This window comes from Tenebrio molitor, chromosome 2, assembly GCF_963966145.1.
Source record: "Tenebrio molitor chromosome 2, icTenMoli1.1, whole genome shotgun sequence".
NCBI lineage: Eukaryota > Metazoa > Arthropoda > Insecta > Coleoptera > Tenebrionidae > Tenebrio > Tenebrio molitor.
Genome location: NC_091047.1, coordinates 19,325,495 through 19,345,398, shown reverse-complemented (window position 1 = coordinate 19,345,398; position 19,904 = coordinate 19,325,495). Strand labels below are relative to the sequence as shown.

The 19,904-nt window shown below is 32.8% G+C and overlaps 1 protein-coding gene across 1 annotated transcript; it reads right to left on the bottom strand.

The window, feature by feature from the left end:
- Positions 1-54: 54 nt before the first annotated feature.
- On the bottom strand, positions 55-18,639 carry LOC138122667 (uncharacterized). The gene is made up of 12 exons (XM_069036921.1): positions 18,355-18,639; positions 13,283-13,423; positions 13,074-13,230; positions 12,511-12,887; positions 12,114-12,455; positions 11,524-12,062; positions 9,381-9,618; positions 1,890-2,030; positions 1,684-1,840; positions 1,121-1,497; positions 727-1,068; positions 55-674 (listed from the first exon to the last, which is right to left on the bottom strand). The coding sequence occupies exons 1-12, from the start codon at positions 18,487-18,489 to the stop codon at positions 135-137; spliced, it is 3,486 nt and encodes a 1,161-aa protein (XP_068893022.1). The 5' UTR covers positions 18,490-18,639; the 3' UTR covers positions 55-134.
- Positions 18,640-19,904: the final 1,265 nt, after the last annotated feature.

Here is a 19,904-nt window from a genome sequence, read left to right as displayed (position 1 = left end):
TTTTATTTTACGTGAAATATATTTATATTTCATAGGTGCTCCAAGAAAGAACAATTAATAAAAATAAATTTTATTCAGTGCAAAAAAATGACTTGTCTTAAAATTTAATACAGTGATAAAATAAACTTAATTAGTTAACTGTAAATGCCGTCCCAAAACTGCATTCTGTCGAAATCTGGGTTACTTCCCGTTTTTAGTTCTCTTCCTATGTCCAAGAAAAGTTGTTCTTCTCTAGTTACAGGTTTCCACTGAACTCCATTCAACAACTGATCATTCTCTTCAGGAGTAGGGTTTCCAGTTTTTGCGAAATTAGTCCACAGTTTGACAAATTTCCTAACTGAAGTCTCTTCTATGCTGCCAGGTTCAAGTTTTGGACTCACAAATGTCTTAAACAGATATCCTACGTCATCTGCATGACATACTCCAGTACGAGTGTTGTTTGGCATTGATTTGGATAACTTTAAAAAGAAGTTCTTTCCGGTTTGACCAGTCTTGTACGAAAGAAAATAACAGAAACATAAGAGACGCATAGACTTTGCCGTGCAAATAGCTTTGTAGTAATTTAAAGAAGTGTCGAGGGACATTCTGTAAAAATATATTGGTTCACTGCTGTGGAGTTTCTGATAATAAACACTTCTGTGTATTGCATGGACAAACTGGGTGTCCGTTTTAAGCTAAAATCAATTTAATGGGGTACTATTTTTTGTAAGTAATATGACAACCTACCAAAAATAGATTATCTAGATTTTTTTCAGAGGGTTTGTCCTCTCCAAAATAAAAATGTTGTATTTTTTCGGCGGTTTCCTTAGATTTCTCTGATCCTGTTTCTAAATGTAACTCAAGGTGAATCTCGGTTTCAAAGTCGCTTGTTATCTTGGCCCCCGGCTGCAGCTTTCTGACGGTTTCAAAAAACATTCCCTCTCTGGACGTGTAACCCATGATTAAAGGCACCTGATGAAATTTTCCAGCTTTAATGATGTCAATTGGCTCCTCGCTAAGAAAGGCTGATTCGTTTGACGGCTTCTCCACGACAGGTCCAAACGGTCGTATTAAATTTGCAACAAACGTCTGAAAATAATTAAACAACACCAATTACTACTAATATTGTTTTGTCACTTACATCTGGAGACTTATGCTGTGCTTTAACTATCTTGTTAGTCGGTAGTGTTCTTAAATGTTCTAAAATCTTCTTTTCGTCAGTCTCTTTGTATCCTAAATTACTGGCAAGAATGGTTCCGTTGTGACAGCCTTTGGCCCAACAATTTAAAGAACTTCCACTCTGAGCGATTGCTTTGTGAAACAGTCCCTTAGACAAAGGTGATAAATATAAATAGTGAACTGAAGCAGATCCAGCACTTTCGCCGAAAATTGTCACGTTGTTTGGATCACCATTAAAATGTTTGATATTTTTTTTGACCCACTTCAAGGCCAATATCATATCTTTCATTCCAGCATTGCCGGGAACTTCCAAAGACGGATCTTCTAAACTCAAAAAACCTGAAAGTTTGGGTTTGATTTAATGCGTGATGCTTAATTAGTTGTTTCAAAGCTTCGTAACATACTCGTGAAACATCAGGTTCAAAACGCACTCTAATAAATTGCGGTATAGGAGTATTCAGTGACAATGTCGATGATTGTACATCAGTAATTGATTTCAATTAACTTTAATTATAAAAAATTTACCAAAGGCTCCTAAGCGATAATTTATGCTGACGAGCACAATATCTTCCGTCATTAAATAATCTGGGCCGAATAGTTCGCTTTTGTTTGAACCATACAAAAAGGCTCCACCGTGAATCCAAAACATAACAGGTTTGAGCGAAGTGCCATCTCGAGGTAACTTAAATTGAAATTTGTTATGTTTGTTGTTGTTAAAAATGATTTCTCACTTCTCGAGTGTGAACATTTAAATTTAAACAATTATCTTCGGATCCTATTTGATATAAAAATAATAAATGTTTTGATGGACATTCCGGTCCTTCCTTAGTTGCGTCTAGAATTCCATCCCATGGGTCTGCTGGAACGGGAGCCTAAAACATTAAATCACAACTATATAATAGTATATTATATTATAAGTGATAGAAATGCATCATTATACGCGAGTGAGAATTTTGACCGACGAGTGCGCTTGCGCCGAGTGGGACACTTCTCACGAGTTTCATAATGGCATTTCGATCACGTGTGATATACGACGTTTTATCTTACAGGTGCAACTATCCAAAAAATGAAGTTTCATTCAATTAAAATATTCACCTATAAAAATATAATAGTATGCTTGTATGTATATGTATCAGTTTTCGCAGTTACCAATGATTGTCATAGTTATGAAATAAATAATGTCGTTGTTTTTTTCACAATTTGTAAAACGTTATTATAAAAATGGATGTTTTACCGGAAAATATCCAATTAGACGTGGAAGTTGCCGTTTCCAGTTTGCTTCCGGTAAAGTCGAAACATATATACGAAAAAGAGTATAATCTGTTCGTAAAGTGGAAGGCAGATAATTGTTTAGCAGCTAACACGGAAGATATTTTATTGGCATATTTTGTTCAAAAGGTAAGTTATGTAGTACCTATTTACCTTATGTATTAATACATGTGGTATTTTATAAATACATAGTCACGAAAATACAAGTCGTCATCTCTTTGGGCGCAGTATTCAATGCTGAAAGCTGCGCTGAATGTGCATGAGAATGTGGACATAGGGAAGTACAACAAATTAACCGTCTTTTTGAAACAACAACATGTTGGTTACGAAGCAAAAAAATCATTGATTTTCTCAAGGGATGAAATCGACAAGTTCCTACTTAACGCGCCCGATGACACGTTTTTATTAATCAAAGTATGTATACATTTGACGTATGTCAACGAGGTATTAAATTTTGGCATAATTTGTTTAGCTTGTGGCTGTTGTCGCAATTGCTGGTGGCTGTAGATGCAATGAATTAGTAGAAGACAAAGGCGATCTCCTCCTGATCCATATTCCTTTCACAAAGACCCATAAGAAAAGGTCTTTCACAATGTTGTCTACTGGATTTGGAATTAATCCTATTAATTTATATCGCAAATATATTAATTTGCGCCCAAAGAAATTGAGTACAATGAGACTATTTCTTTGTTATCGAAGTGGAAAATGTACGGTGCAACCCGTTGGCATTAACAGTTTCGGAAAGATGCCAGAATTGATAGCAACATTTTTGAAGTTAGAGAACTCCAAAATGTATACCGGACACGCATTTCGCAGATCGGCTGCTACTTTGTTGTCTGACTGTGGTGCCGATGTGAGAACTCTGAAGCGTTTCGGTGGCTTGAAGAGTGACACTGTCGTTGAGGAATATGTGGAGGATTCTCTACAAAATAAAATTGGTATTGCGAAAAAAATTCTTGGAAATGAGAGTAGCAGTTCTACAAGTATAGTAAACCATGAAATCACGATTGTGGAACAGAACAAGGAAGCAGGTTTCAATGCTGATAAAGAAATCTACTTCAACAACACGAACTGTACTATTAATGTTACCATTAATAAGAATTAGAGATTTTGTAATTGTTTAAAGTGTTCAACTAGTTTGTAAAAATTTTGAATAAATAATATTCTGTAACAAAATAGTATTTTCAATACAAAATTACAAATTTTAATTAAAACTGACAGCTGTCAAATTTACTCACTTGTGAGTACTTTATCTCACTTGTGAATAATATTTGATTTCTATCACCGAAAACAATGGTCTAAGGTAGCTCAAAAACTCAACCTGTAAGATAAAACAATTAATGCATTACACAATCCTTAATTAATTTTATTTTTTTACTACTAAAAAAAAACTACTATACTATACAGGGTGTTTTCGAAGTTGGGGCGTTCCTTGTAACACTAGGTACTATACATTATTCTTAAGAATTTTAGCCTAAATCTTCTTAGCAAAATCTTTGTATTAACGGAAATAATTGATTGTATATTTTTATTGTTTTCTAAAATTTTGAGTCCGGTCCTGTCTATTTCTCTGCTGTACTAGATTAATAACTGACGTGGCCCAGGATGGTGTCTTTCTGGAAATCGCTCTGCGTGCTCTCTGGACGCCGCAGCTGCATTCTGATAACATGATAACATTGCCCATACATTAGCAACATATCTGTGAGCTCATTATTTTCGTAATGATAAAGCCATTCCGACTAATTAGATGACAACGCTGACAATATTTTTGATTAACGTCCATGCTCATTTGATTTTTTTTGTTAATTCTAATTTCTAACAAATCAGCGCAAATTTGAGCAGGACCGGTTTCAAAAATTTCAAAAAAATGAACTTATTGTATCTTCATTGCCGTACACATTTTACTAAGGTGATTTTGGGTAAAACTCTTTAGAACAACGCATACTATCACATGTTAAAAAAACGTTTCAACTTCGAAAACACCCTGAATACTATACTATACAGTCTGATTTTGAAATTTGTGCAGATATTTTAACCAGAGGTAGTACGTGTTAAACGAAGTCAAGCTAATCCAACTTGCCTTATACAAATGTTAATGGTTTAGAAGACAATCAAAGGAATCAGTTTGGGAACCGCTGTAAAATTTTAAATTTTAAATTTGACCAACCTAAAATGTCAAGTTTTTCTGTCATTCGAGGTTAGATTTGATTTATATCGTTTTTCTAGTTTCATCCCTTTTGTGGGTTAAAATATACAAACGTTCAAAGTCACCCTGTATTTCACTATTTTTAATGCGTAAACAACTATTTCTTGTAATATTGAAAAAGTAATAAGTGTGAGAAAAAGTAGGTAAAAGGTACAACAAATGAACTAGGTAAATAAAATCAAATCTAAAACAGTCGAATTTGTCATTATTAATAAATTTATTGAAAATAGCTGAAGATGTTTCGAAATCTTGAAGGTTATTGGTTATTGGTTGGTCTAATTGCAGACAGTCGTAGAAAGAAATCTTGTATGGAGCTCATGTATAAAGTGTCTTTTCTTTACTCAGGATTGCCACACTTGCTTGCAATTAGTGCGGTCATGCTTCCAAATCGTGAAGAAAAGTACTATTTTATGCATTCGTTGCACAAATTAATATTTATAAATTCGTACGGCAGTAACGTTTATCCCCGAATAAAATAAATGTACTAGATAGGTACAGGGTTATTCTAAATTATTGTAGTCGAAGTGGGCGATGGTTATGTTATTACATTCTTTGCCGCTTTCATGTGAACTGTCAGTTTTGTCGCTGTCATTTTTTAGGTGAAAAGTGCAGTGATGAGATTTTTATTTATTTTTGTTAAATTAACGATTGAATCCATATTTATTGAGTTCTTTTTCAATCAATTTTAAAAATATTGGATTGTTTTGCACCCAATTTAACTCCCGTGTGTGAACGGTGTGTACTTACTTATTCACATAATTTTGATGTTTTTTTATGTGGAGCGCCAACCATAAATTTTTGAATTTTACATTTAGTTTTAACGCCTACTTCCACTACAATAATTTAGAATAACCCTGTATATACCATTTTATCCATCATAACGGCATTCAAAAAATGTAAAATAAATAAAACAATTGTTCCTATTGGCTATTGTAGTTTAACTAAAGTATTTGAGATTATCAAATGTACTCACAGTTTACAGTTTTTGATACTCTACATTTATTTATTCTTCTTATTGTTAGCACCTACTAAATTACAACAAATATAATTTAAAATCAAAATCCAAATTTCAATTGTTTGGAATCTCTAACTGAAATTAAGTGTTAAAATATGCATTCTGCTTTTCACAGTGTATGGACAGCCAAATTATTCGCTGTAAACACAAAATGTTAAATTTAAAACTGCTTGCTTGTTGGGCTCCTTTCCAGATCAGCAATTCGAAAAGAAGTCAAATTATTTTTTTTTAAAGAAGCATATTCAGATCATTTTTATTTTTCCTTCCTCTCCGTTTTCCCTAATCATTTCATCGCCATTTTTCAAATAGCTTGTGTTATGCTTTGGCATGGTACACACATGCTTTAAAATGATCTTCCTGAAATATCGATTTTTAAAGACAAAAACAGGGTGAAAATAAAATTCAGATAATTATTGTCCAAGAGAGAAAATGATACTTTAGACTAGACTAGACTAGAGATACAGAAAAAATCCACTAACTTCTTTTTAGTGTTTAGAAAAAACTCTTAAAATTTAAATTAAACTTTCTCAATTTTAGAGCATCAGACTAAACACACTAACTTGTCGTTACGAAGGTTGCGTTTTATAAACAGTTTATTTTATCCTCGCTAGTTGTGTTTCGTTTTTGAAGAACGAATTCAAATAGCGATTCTAAGAAAATAATTTCCTAAGATATCCTCGTTGGGAGAAGTACCATATGGAATATCGTCAACGACACAGTAAAACCTCGTATTTCCTAAATAGCCAAAAATTAAGATATTACTTATTATGTGCAGCAAGTAGCTGTATTTTGCACATTGTACCTGAAATTTTGCAGCCCATTGAAGAAAATCCTACTTGGAGCACAAGAACATTTGCTTTACGTGTAGGTAACACATTTCCTGTTAATCAGCAATTAACTACATTCTACGAGTACACGAGTACCTACACGAGGCTTAACACGGTGTGGTGTATTCAACATCCAAAACACTCACGTGCGGTCTAACGAAAATCCTTACCCATTCTGCGAATACTGTTTTCAAAAATAAATCAGCATGAGTAAGAATAGTGGAAGATATTTATTTAGGCCAAAAATATTGTGAAAATTTGTTGTTAAAAATATTCACCAAAACCACTAATAATTTAAAAAACTGTTGTGCATCAAAAGGTCTTGGTGTGACCGTTTTAACAAAATTTCTGTTTTAAAGACAGTATACAGTGTGATATTGAAATGCTTAGTTAAAGGTACTATTGCGGGCAAAAAAACTGGGACATCAACATCACTGTCTTAATTTTTAATGTGAAATGTCCCTTATCTGTTTCTAACCTTACTTTGAATTGATTGATGTTGTCATTAAATATTGTAGATTGTAGGGAATGAGTGTAAGTAAGCACGCAGTGCATATTTATTTAATGCAAAGTTCCAATCAAAATCTATCTTTATCAAAAGAAGAGGGCATTTGGAAAAGGAAAATAGGAGTATAAAATAAATTTTTAAACTGTCAGCTAGAATAATGTCAAATTTCTATGACAATTATCAAAGACCAAATGACAATAAAGCTTGAACTACGTCGAATTTTTCAAAACTGACAGAAATTTGATGTCCCACTTTTTATGCTCCCAACAAATCAACTGTACATAAAATAAAATCTAAAACAGTCGTTCCTTGATAACTGCAGAAAAACAGATCCAACCAAAAATCCACAAGTTTATGTTTACGCACTTTTCCTAATTTTCTTAATCCATTCATAAAATGTTTCTATTATTATCCACTTATACGGGGTGCCCTAAAATTCGCGGAACAACTCAGTGAGAGAATATCAATTATTATATTATACAGGGTGGTCCCGATATAACCTGCCAGAAGAAATCCAGTAATAGGTAACGATGAGTAGAACTCATACACAAAAAAAGTTTCTAATAAAAGTCTTTTCGTTTTCGAGATAAAAATAATTGAAAATTTGCTCAAAATTTGCTGTACGCTAATGAGTTAATCGGTTTTAAAAAGGTAATTCTGGTTACTTGGCTGCGATTTCTTTAGCAACGGTACCTGCAACACCTATGACATTTGTCAAGTTTAATTTTAAATTTGCGAATCCTTCAAAAAGTTATGAAATTCACGAAACAAGAATACGCCGATTTGCATTTACTCTATGGCGAAAGACGTGGTAATTCAAGGCCGGCATGGCTACCATACGGCGAGCGTTTTCCTGAAGTAGTCCTTCCGTCTCGTTGTACTTTTGTGGAGCTACATCTGCATTAATGTGAGGTTGGTTCTGACGATGGCGTCCCCGATCCTCCATTTAACCCCTCTGGATTTTAATTTTTGGGGCCACACGAAAGATTTGGTATACGAAGTTGAAATAAATACAAAAAGCCAACTCCAGAAACGCGTAACAGACGCCGCGAACCAGATTCGTAAAAACCCAGAAATGCTGAATTCTGTTTATGAAAATTGGTACCAGCGTACTCAAATGTGCTTAAATGCCAACGGAAGGCACACAGAACATTTATTATAAAATAATGTTTCTAGTCTAGTTTACCTTTCATTAGTTAGTAGATATGCTCAGTTAGAGTTGAAAGTACGAATATGTAAAATGTAAATAAATTTATTCAATACATTATTTTGGCTATTTAACCACAATTAAGACGATACTCTTATTACACAGTTCTTCCACAATTTTGCACACACTACCTATACATTTATTTACACATTGAGGAACACCACTTTATTATTTTATTACTCATTCATCTCAGTCTACAAAGTCAGCTTTTGTACCTAAATAAGCTGGTGAATTAACGCACGCAGTGTACAGCGTTTTCAATAAATGTCATTAATTTGATTTAGTTTGTCAGATTTGAGATTTGTCATAAACGATACAGGTACCTGTGTTGCTTAGATACTGTCATCCTTACAAACACCAACAATTAATTCCTGAGTAGGTACGTATTTTTGTGGTCAGCAGCGTCGAATGGGTGTGGATAGGGGTTAATTTATCCCCATTATTTTTGACCTAACGAAGGGGGGTTTTTTGGACTTGTTAGATCCTTCTAATGACCCAGAATTTTTTTGGCAGGTTATATCGGGACCACCTGTTTGTTAGGAAATTAAGAGACAAATAATAAAACAATTCTATATCTTTTAGATTTGAAGATATGGGGGCTCAAAAGACGCAGCAGCTTTGATCTCGTTTATTTTAAATATTAAAAAAGATTTTGACTATTTGTTTTTTACTAGCCAATGCTATAATAGTTCTGATGATTGTGATCAGGTTTGGAGTTATTTACTTTACTACTTTAAGAAGTGATTTTATGTCGGTTTTACCTTAAACAAAGTATGGCAACGTGGCTTTGATTTTTCTTTCTCATTTCCATAAATTCAACAAAAACAAAAATAGATTATAGGGATACATATGTAGAATGCTTTTAAATGTTGCCACATTTAGTGTAACAAATAGGTCCATATCTTCTACAAAAACGATTTTTTAAAAACATTTTTATCTGATATTTTAATGACTAGGACTATTTAACAACGTACTGCTAAACTGTTCGGGGAATTTTGGGGCACCGGGTATAAATAATTGTAGTAATTATTATGAGTAAACAGTGTGTATTTAATTTGACAGCTACATTTCATAGTCATCTTATTACTCTAAGTCTTATTTAAGTTTTAGTAATTTCTAATTTGTTTCAAGTTTAATCAATATTAGTGGATTTTTTACCAACTTAAAATTTTACAACAATCAAAACTCACCTTAAATCTTAATTCCCCAACTGGAGCTTTTGCATAAGGTATGCCCAAAAAACTGTAGTAAATACCACCTAAATAATTTTCCGCTGTTTTTCCTTTTACTTGACCCTCCTCTATTGTCACTGTTGGAGCTGTCATTTTTAAGTTGTGGCGTATTGATCGACCGTGCTCATACTGAAATGAGGAACTGTGACGTATAATGCGCAACTGGTTAGTCAAAAGCGCGCTGAAAACCATGTAGAATCAGCACTAGATCACATTGGTCGATGCGTTTACGCTATCTATATTTAAAACACAGTACAGTAACGCTCATTTCAGTACTGTATGAATTGCAGTTAAATTGATCTGCAGTTTCCAAGTATTTGAGTGGATAATGAACTTTTTTTACATTTTTTTTTTGTCAAAATTTCATCGATTTTTGGAAACAGTTACTACCGTTATGTCACGTAAACGTAAACGCTATCTCTTGCTGTCAAATCTCAACCAAAGGAAGTACATTTTACACTTTTGTATAATTACGTTTAATACTCGAATACAGCTTTGCGAATACGTCCTGACAATATGTCTCTTATCTGATTAATTCTGTTGTAAACAATGAAATGTGTAGTGGATTATGTTAATTTTAGCAAACACTAAGTAACATAGATCTATGTATAGTCAAACTGTGTTTGTAAAAGCTATTATAAATCTACTATGTATTAACCACTAATAGAACTCGACAAAATAAGCAACACCTTTATTTATAATTTTTTCCAAAAATTATGTTTGAACCATGAAACCCATATAGGTACGTCTATGTGTTTACACATTCGTTCATAATGAAGTACAAAACGGTTATTCGAGTAAAATAGTGGAATAAAAGCAATAAAGAAAGCTAACATAAAAATGTGCTTTGTAGAACCGTCGGGCTACGCCCTCGGGCTACAAACTGTACCTCGGGTAAAAATCATGCACTTCACTCCCTTAGTGCATAATCTGCTGTTTTTAAACAGGTTTCTGAAATATTTTTAAGGGGACAATAGTAAGGTTTTTGACATCTGAACTAAATTTTTTAAAACAATCTCACGGTTTCAAAATAAAAAGATTTTGAATGATAGTGGTGACGTGATTTAGACGTTCAATACATTTTATAACCAAAAGTTTCCAACATATTTTAAGTTGATAACAGTACTTTAGTACTTTCGTACCAGTAGTGTCATTTGGATATGGACATTTTAAACGCAGTCCAAATGGGTGTCTCCCCGGTGTGATTTTTTCTTGCGCCAAAAGCATGCGATATAGAACTTTGAACTGACTCTAAAGGCCCGACTAATATTCAATTCTTCACCGCAGGGACACCAGATGAAGATGGTCGTACCGACCGTTTCATTGTAATTTTACTTTAAAAATATTTTACCATAAGGGTCATTTTTGTCTCATTCATAATTCTTGTCAAATCAGGTAAAAACTCTGAACGAATATTCAATCCCTCATCTGCAGGAAGCGTTCTTAGTAAATTCAAATTTAATCCGTCTGTACATACCTTTACGCTTTCAAGACATTTCCAAATATTTTTACATTTAATTATTTATCTGGATTTGTTACAATTTGATTCACCATGCCGCCGTATCCGTTGGATTACCATTGAAGACTTCTAATTGCTTATTCTATTTCTAAAATTGTTTATGAACATGACACTCTGGACGAAACAATTTTGATCTTAATCTCACATGCTTCAATATTAATCTTCCATTTAACAAATGTTAAAATTTTCCTATTACTTTTCCAAACTTATGTAGGTATGTTAACGTAGTATGGACAGAGTTCTCCAGATACATTCCCATGAAACTTTAAAGAAACGATTTTTTTGTTGGGGTTGCAGATGCCATTCACATATTGTATAGGTCATATAAAAAAAAATAGGTCCTACTTACTTTTTTCATAACAGTTTTTTTTTTAGATCTATAAATATTGGTGATGTAAGGTAATTGTTTTACAACCCCAAATATCTTTTGGTAACAATTTCGAAGATTTTGGATTGTGTGAAATTTAAAGCAAGAGGTACACGACAAAAACACACCACTTATAAAAAATAGATTTTATTCAGTGCAAAAATAAAATAATGTGTCCTAATATCTAATCCAGTAATAAAATAAACTGAAATGGTCAACTATAAATGCCGTCCCAAAACTGCATTCTCTCAAAGTCTGGGTTAGTCCCCGTTTTTAATTCTTTTCCAATATCTAAGAAAAGATGTTCTTCTTTAGTTACTGGTTTCCACTGAACTCCGTTCAACAACTGATCGTTTTCGTCAGGAGTAGGGTTTCCAGTTCTTGCAAAGTTAGTCCACAGTTTGAGAAATTTCCTAACTGAAATTTCTTCTATACTCCCAAGTTCAAGTTTCTGACTCAGAAAGGATTTAAACAGGTACCCTATGTCATCTGCATGGCACACCCCAGTAGGCGTACAGCTTGGTATGGATTTCGATACGTTTAAAAAGAAGTTTTTCGCGGTTTCACCAGATTTATAAGAAAGAAAGTAACACAAAAACAGCAGATGTATGGACTTTGCTGTGCAGATATTCTTGTAGTAATTTATCGAAGTGTCTAGGGACATTCTGTAAAAATATATTGGTGCGCTACTGTGCAGCTTCTGATAATAGACACTTCTGTGTATTCCGTGGAGAAACTGCGTATCCGTTTTAAGCTAAAATCAACTTGCTATAGTATTGTTTCTATTCTTAACATGATGACCTACCAAATACAGATTATCTAGATTTTTCTCAGAGGGTTTGTCCTCTCCAAAATAAAACTTTTGTAGTTTGTCGGCGGTTTCTTTAGATTTCTCTGATCCTTTTTCTATACATAAGTCCAAAGGAATCTCGGTTTCAAAGTCGCTTGTTATCTTGGCCCCCGGTAGTAGCTTCCTGGCGGCTTCAAAAAACATTCCCTCTTTTGACGTGTAACCCATGATTAAAGGTACCTGATTAAATTTGCCGGCTTTAATGATCTCGATTGGCTCTTCGCTAAGAAAAGCTGGTTCGTTTGAAGGCTTCTCCACGACAGGTCCAAATGGTCTTACTAAATTTGCAATAAACGTCTGAAAATAATTAAATGATACCAATCACCACTAATGTTGTTTTATTGTTACTTACATCTGGACACTTATGTTGTGCTTTAACTATTTTGTTAGTCGGTAGTGTTCTTAAATGTTCTAAAATCTTCTTTTCGTCAGTCTCTTTGTATCCTAAATTACTGGCAAGAATGGTTCCATTGTGACAGCCTTTGGCCCAACAATTTAAAGAACATCCACTCTGAGCGATTGCTTTGTGAAACAGTCCCTTAGACAACGGTGACAAATATAAATAGTGAACTGAAGCAGATCCAGCACTTTCGCCGAAAATTGTCACGTTATTTGGATCACCATTAAAATGTTTGATGTTTTTTTGGACCCACTTCAAGGCCAATATCATATCTTTCATTCCAGCATTGCCGGGAACTTCCAGAGACGGATCTTCTAAACTCAAAAAACCTGAAAGTTTGGGTCTGATTTAATGCATGAAGCTTAATTAGTTGTTTCAAAGCTTCGTAACATCCTCGTGAAACATCAGCTTCAAAACGCACTCTAATAAATTGCTGTATGGGAGTATTCAGTGACAATGTCAATGATTGTACATCAGTAATTGACTTCAATTAACTTTAATTATAAAAATCTTACCAAAGGCTCCCAAGCGATAGTTTATGCAGACCAGCACAATATCTTCGGTCATTAAATAATCTGGGCCAAATAATTCGCTTTTGTTTGAACCATACAAAAAGGCTCCACCGTGAATCCAAAACATAACAGGTTTGAGGGAAGTGCCATCTCCGGGTAACTTAAAATTAAAATTTGTCATTTATTATTGTTGGTTAAAAAATATTTCTTACTCCTCGAGTGTAAACATTTAAATTCAAGCAATTATCTTCTTTTCCAATGTTGTATGTAAAAAACATATGTTTTGATGGACATTCTGGTCCTTCTTTGGTTGCATCTAGAATTCCATCCCAGGGGTCCACAGGAATAGGAGCCTAAAATATTAAATTATACTTTTCTAAAAGAATTAACTGCACCACATCATGTTATTACTAAATATATTGTTTTGAAATAATCGTTACTTAAATACAAAGTGATCACAAAGAAAACAAATCAGAGCAGGTGTCACAAATTATCGGTCATGTCAAATTCTAAACAAATAAGCGCATGGGCGTAGACAATTTGGGCTCAAACGCTACTTTATAATAATTTATAGCTCATAAATTTTAGACCTTGGAATTATAATTGTACATTTTATTTTTATTATCTGATAATAATGAAAAAAATAAACAAAAACAACATTTTACATTCATAAGAATGGGTAATTTACAAGCTACATTGCCAAACGCGACACCACTGGTGTTGTCGTTGACCTTGAAAAAGTTTTCAATTTCGGTAAAGTTTGCGGACGTTTCCTGTAATTGTAAGCAACAATTATCCCAGAATAAGTGGTAAAATGGGTTATACCATTCAAGTTAAAGCATTAATTATTAAAACTTAATTAATTAATTTTTAACAGATTCGATTCGAAAGGTAAAAGTAAAAGTAAAGTAAAAGAAAGGTTAAGGTAAAATGTCTGTGTATAATAGCAAGTATACATATGTGTACGATCAAGCTAAGAAAGACGTTTCAATAAAACAAAAAAATTAGGTAACACTCTTGATTTGTTTTCTTGTTGATCACCTTGTACAATTTTAGTTTCTTAATTTATCTTAATCAAAATGTTCTTTCGAATAATTTGAATTTATAAAATGTACTCACAACGTACAATTGTGATTCTTTGTGCTTGCATATTTTGCTTTTTGCCAACTGAATTATAAAAAACACAAAATAGATCGCAAAATTAAATTTCAATCTCTCTGACTTAATTTGAGGATGTGAATTTTACGACACTCAGGCCCGGTTTATTTACCTTCAAGTAAATTTATCTGGCCAGTAGTTGCTATGATTTAGAATCAGCTATTGGTGGATCCATGGTAATTAGTAATTACCGTTCAAATAAAGTTACTTGAAGCTGAATAAACCGGGCCTCAATCTTGTTCACACTTTTTACAAAATTACAAAATGTATCAACATCTTTGCATCCGTGTTTTGATAGTACATAACTTTGATGTATTAATAACTGTTTTACTAGAAATTCAAGAAGAAATTGTTAGTGTACATTACTTAGCAATGATTATTTTGATCTTAATACGAACCGGAAAACGTCAGAGGTGCGTGCTTATTAACGAAATTAGCGAGGGAAAATATTTTTTGATTAAATCCGTGTTAAAAATTAACGTAAACTGTAAACCATTACAAATTTAAAAAGCTAATACTTATGAACATATTTTACTAATCCATCGCGTTAAATCTTGGTAAGAAAAAGAAATAAACAAATAAATTGACAGTGTCAAAAAAGAATGTATTTGGCTCCAGAATTGTAAATGTATTGGAAGATAATAACAAGAAACAACTAACTAACTAATAGTATTTACCAATTCGCAATCTTTCGCAGTTGTCCTTTAAAACGCAAAAAAAGCTTTACCTCCTCAAGGCTGTCATGTTAGATATTGTTTATCATGCGCCAATTTGAAATAGTTTTTTTTTGTCCAATACAACCAATTTTTAAATATTTCTACGTTCAACGATCCAGACTTTGTCACGACTAAAAATTCATCTTCCTTACGATACAAAAGAACGAGATATTTTAACCAAAAATCAAAGGAGTGGCGAAGACTATCAAACAAATTTCTGCTTGAGTCTTTTGACCTGACTAACACGCAGAACATTGTAAAATGTATTGTGAAAGCCCACATGTGGTAGGTCGCTTCTATCTGCGGTGCTGTCGCTGAACCGCATAATAATTATTACGTAACAAATTCTTTTCTAGCCTAGAAAACCGTTGGAGATGGAACACGACAATTCCAAGTGGTTTTTGAATCTAGCTGACCATGTGCTGTACAATACCTTGACCGGATAAGTTAAGAACAGTGAAAGCATTCTGGATGAGAGGTCAACTGAAAGAATGTTTGGCAAAGAAAATTAAATTTAGCAGACTTAAAATCAACCAGAGAGGTGCTGACATTTTTTGTACATCTCGATTTATCGAAAAACGCTGTTAAGAAATATTTCTTACAAGATAAAATGTTCAGAATTTAATGGTACAATACGTACCTACACTACAATTTAATTAATACTCGTAGCTTGGAAACACAAAAAAATGAGTAACACAAACTTTCATTCATATACTCGTACAAGTTTAACAACATTTTATATGCATAGACCTATTGTTAGCTGTGGTAAAAAGTCGATGTTTCACTGTGTGCTAAATACCTATACATCGTTAATTACCTTTAAACTTCTAATCGTCGGCTAAATTAGTAAACAATACGAGCTATCGCTACACGGTAAACTACATTTAATGTCAAGGTTTTAATTTTTCGGAGCCTAGAGTTTATTATAATTAATGAATAATTTCAGAAGGTTAAATGGGGTGTATCGTTGAACTCGGTATTTGTTTTAAAAATGTATTGTTGCACGTTTCTCCTAGTAAAACATTAATAAGATGTACAACATAATATTCAAATGTTTGTCACATAATGAATAAATCTTTTTGTTGGATAACAATGAGATAAAATGTTATCTCTATAACGTAACTGATGAACTTATTGTTACCCTTGGCATTGAGATATCCAACATCCGTCTCCCAAGAGAACTTTAGACGAAATTCGTAGTGACCTCAAAACGTGGTGTTGACGTTTTTTTTTTACCTCAATTTGTCAATAAGTAATAATATTTTTAATACGTCAAATAGTTGTCTTGGTGACCTTAATGACAAGTTTAATGTTAAAACATATTACCAACAATGCAAATTACAATGTTTTTCTGTCATCACTCATTAAGCACAAAGTAAATCCTTTTATTTCAATGTAATGGGTAACAATTATTTATGTATTTGGTTTTTTCTTATTTGTTCTCCACTGTTAAATGGTATTGTTTGTCGTTAATAAACCTATATTAAGTAATGTCACTAGTGGGATAAAAGACATTACTATAATACGAGTGTAATCAATCACACTAGCACTGTAATAATATCAATTTTTGTCCCATATAGATAGAGTAAGTGTATTAAACAGCCTCTTGGAACATTTGGGGAGATAACAGAGAATTTTGTAATTACAAACTTCCAAAGATTATGCAGGACATTGTTTCTGGAAATGCACATTACTTTCAGAATCAAATGCCTACCTGTAAATCGTAATGAACAGAGTTGTTGAGGGGTATATTGAAACTTAATGGGAAAAAAAAAGAATAGCTTCTAGAAGAGGGAGAAAAAGAAAATATTGAAGCTTCTGACATAAGTGTGTAATTAATATTTTATTATTAACAAGTTTTTTGTGTTGTTTGCAGGTATAACTTGTGTTTTTTGTATGATTTAAGAGTAGATATTAGTAACTTCTTTTTCATTATTTATGTAAATAAAATTGTTTAAATAATGAATTCATTATGTCACTCATGTGATCGTGAACTTCGTAAATTCAAAATTAATTCTGCTGCGATAATGAAATAAAGTGTTTTTTGTGCTGCCGTAATTGCAATTGGCATTTTAAGTGGACGATGAGCGTGCGGCAATGGAAATGAGAAAACTCTAGTGCTGCAATGGACAAACAAGAAATCTAAATCAAGAAAAAATAAACTAATTGTGGCAAATCAAGTATTACTGAAAGACAATTATGTCTCTAATGTTATAAATCAAAAGGTGCTTCGTAAATATTTAAAAAATGCTAAAATGTGTTAATTTTAGGTTTGGGGGGTTTATTTATAAAAATTTCGGTTGGTGACCTTGCAACCTATAAAGTTGCGTTTGAATTTGAAATTCGAGCACTGGCAGATTGACATTTGACATATTTAGTGTTAAATTGACTACCAACATAATTTTGTTTAAGTAATATTTATAATGTTAATGATTCAAAAATATGTTTTATTGCAAAAGGCAGCACAAAAAATGTTGTATGGTACTCTTGTGAAAACTCCATTGCTTTACTCACTCACATATAGCGTTCGACTGCGTTTCGCGCCATGTTACCGTTCGTAAAGCAATGGATCGTTTTCAACACTTGTAACATAAATAACTATTTGCTTTGTAGTAAACCTAGTCAAAAATATTTGGAAATATTTAAATCAATATTTTTCTTATTAGCAGTACATATTGGCAAAAACCGGTAATAATAAAATAAATAATCTGTTGCTAAAAAAATGGACCTTGATATTGCCTTGACAGAATTGCTGTCACAATATACAGCGTGATCTTGAAATATTTATCTCCTACAACAGTCGAATTTGTCATTTTCAATTTAATTCGCTCAATTAACTATCGCTTTACAGCAATTGTTTATTTGTGCAGGAAAATAGATCTTACTAAAAATCCACATAATATTTGTGCATCCTTGTGCATTTCTCCTAAGGTTAAAATTTCTACGCATTTTCTACATTACATATGACATTGTTATCATAACCATAATAATAGTGGAGTGGGATTAATGGTTCAGTGGGCCTGAATTTATCAAACTGACTAACTTGCAAGGCCATGTAAACTATTTCATAAATATGTACATAAAATCAAATAGCCCTTTTTTTTATTCTACAATAAAAAAAATTGATGACAATATTTAATGAATCTACAATGAGTTGTAGTTCTAGATAAATTACAATTATGTACTCCTATAATTTTATCGCAGTGTGTATTTATTGTCAATTATATTATGTCCACTTTTCTGACATAAATGTCTGCATGCGTGAAATAAACAATTATTTAAGAGTATTTGGTGACCACATTTCATGGCCAGCTTCTTACGTGTCATTTAACTTGAATTATTTTTAATGCGTTTCGGCTTTAATTAATATTGAACATTTTTTTACAAAATTTTACAAAAACAAATCTTACCTTAAATCTTAATTCCCCAACTGGAGGCTTTCCGTAAGGTATGCCCAAAAAACTGTAATAAGCACCACCCAAATAATTTTCAGCAGTTTTGCCTTTAACTTGACCGTCCTGTATTGTCACTATTGGAGCTGTCATTTTACAATTGTGTTATACTGATCAACCGTGCTCACACTGAAATGAGGAACTGTAACGTATCAACTGGTTAGTCAAACAACGCTCAAAACCACGTGGAATCCGCAGTGAATCACATTGGTTGGCGATATTTTACGTTATCTATTTATAAAACCCACAACTAAAGTGACGCTCGTTTCAGCACTGTATGGATTGCAGTTGGATTGATCTGCTGTTTCAATGTACTTAAATGGACAAATAAGGATGCTGGATTTTTTTGGTCAAAATTTAATTGATATTTTGGAATCTGTCGTACGAGTCATGTCATGTAGTAACATAGTGGTGACGTATGCTGTAACCGATCAACCAAAGTAAATCCAGCGGTAAAAATCAGTTAATGTTATTGTTATGATATGATGATATGAATGATTAATAAATTGATGACCATTACGTTACACCAGAACATTCTGTTCTCATGTTTCGAAGAATTTTGACAGATTGTGCAAATGAGTTTTGAAAAGAAAACGATTGGTTGTTATGGATGACAAAAATATTTCGCTGATTCTTATCCCGTTGTTGGAAGTGATGGTTCTTATTCGAGGATAAAGAAAATGTGACGCAAAACATTGGATTTATGTATCTAAAAAAATAAAATAAAAACAAAACTCTTAGTTTGGGTTGTCGCTTCTGAAAAATGGATTTAAGAAACTGTTATCATAAGGAAATTTTCTGAACCAGCTATCGTTGCAGAAGTGTACCAAAACGAATCCTCACAATTGTACACAATTATTATTATCATTATAACAATATTTATGTATTCTCGCTTTACCTAACTACTTAGTTCCCATTGAAGATTTTTATTTTGAAAATGTTATCATTACTATTAACTTTCCTCTTCTGTTTCTATTTGCAGAATGTTATTTCTTTAATTGTGTGCAGTTACCTATTAGAGGTTTGCATACTTCTTGTGTTTTTAAGTGAAAATTACCAAAACGTCCGAGTTTGGAAAAGGTTGTTGGCATCAGAATCAGCCACTATTTCAGCAAGATAATGCACGTCTTCCTCACACTGGAGGAGTTACAATAGAGTACAGAAAATAATAATAATTAATTCCTCTAACAACCTACATGATTTTCGGCTTCAGATGCAACAAACCTAGGATGATATTCCTCGAGACATCGTTGATGGTCTCCTTTCAAGCATCTCTCGCAGAGTAAACGAATGCATAAGAAACTCTGGTGAACCCACTCATTAATGAAAAACATTGTAATTTGACATGTTTTTAATTTGCTAACATTATTTCAAGACACAGATTTGTTTTGATAAATTAAGTTAATACTCTGCAAGTTTGTAAAACCTTTTCTTGATCGACAAACAAATTTTCCCAAACACTGTATAATGTCAACATTTATATTTTAGTGGATTTTTTTTTTATGACG

Coding starts and splice junctions, on each gene's coding strand:
- LOC138122667 (XM_069036921.1), bottom strand. CDS start 18,489: ATGACAGCTCCAATAGTGACAATACAGGACGGTCAAGTTAAAGGCAAA. Junction 13,424..18,354: donor TTGGGGAATTAAGATTTAAG/GTAAGATTTGTT, acceptor TTAATATTTTAG/GCTCCTATTCCTGTGGACCC. Junction 1,841..1,889: donor TAAATGTTCACACTCGAGAA/GTGAGAAATCAT, acceptor TTTCAATTTAAG/TTACCTCGAGATGGCACTTC.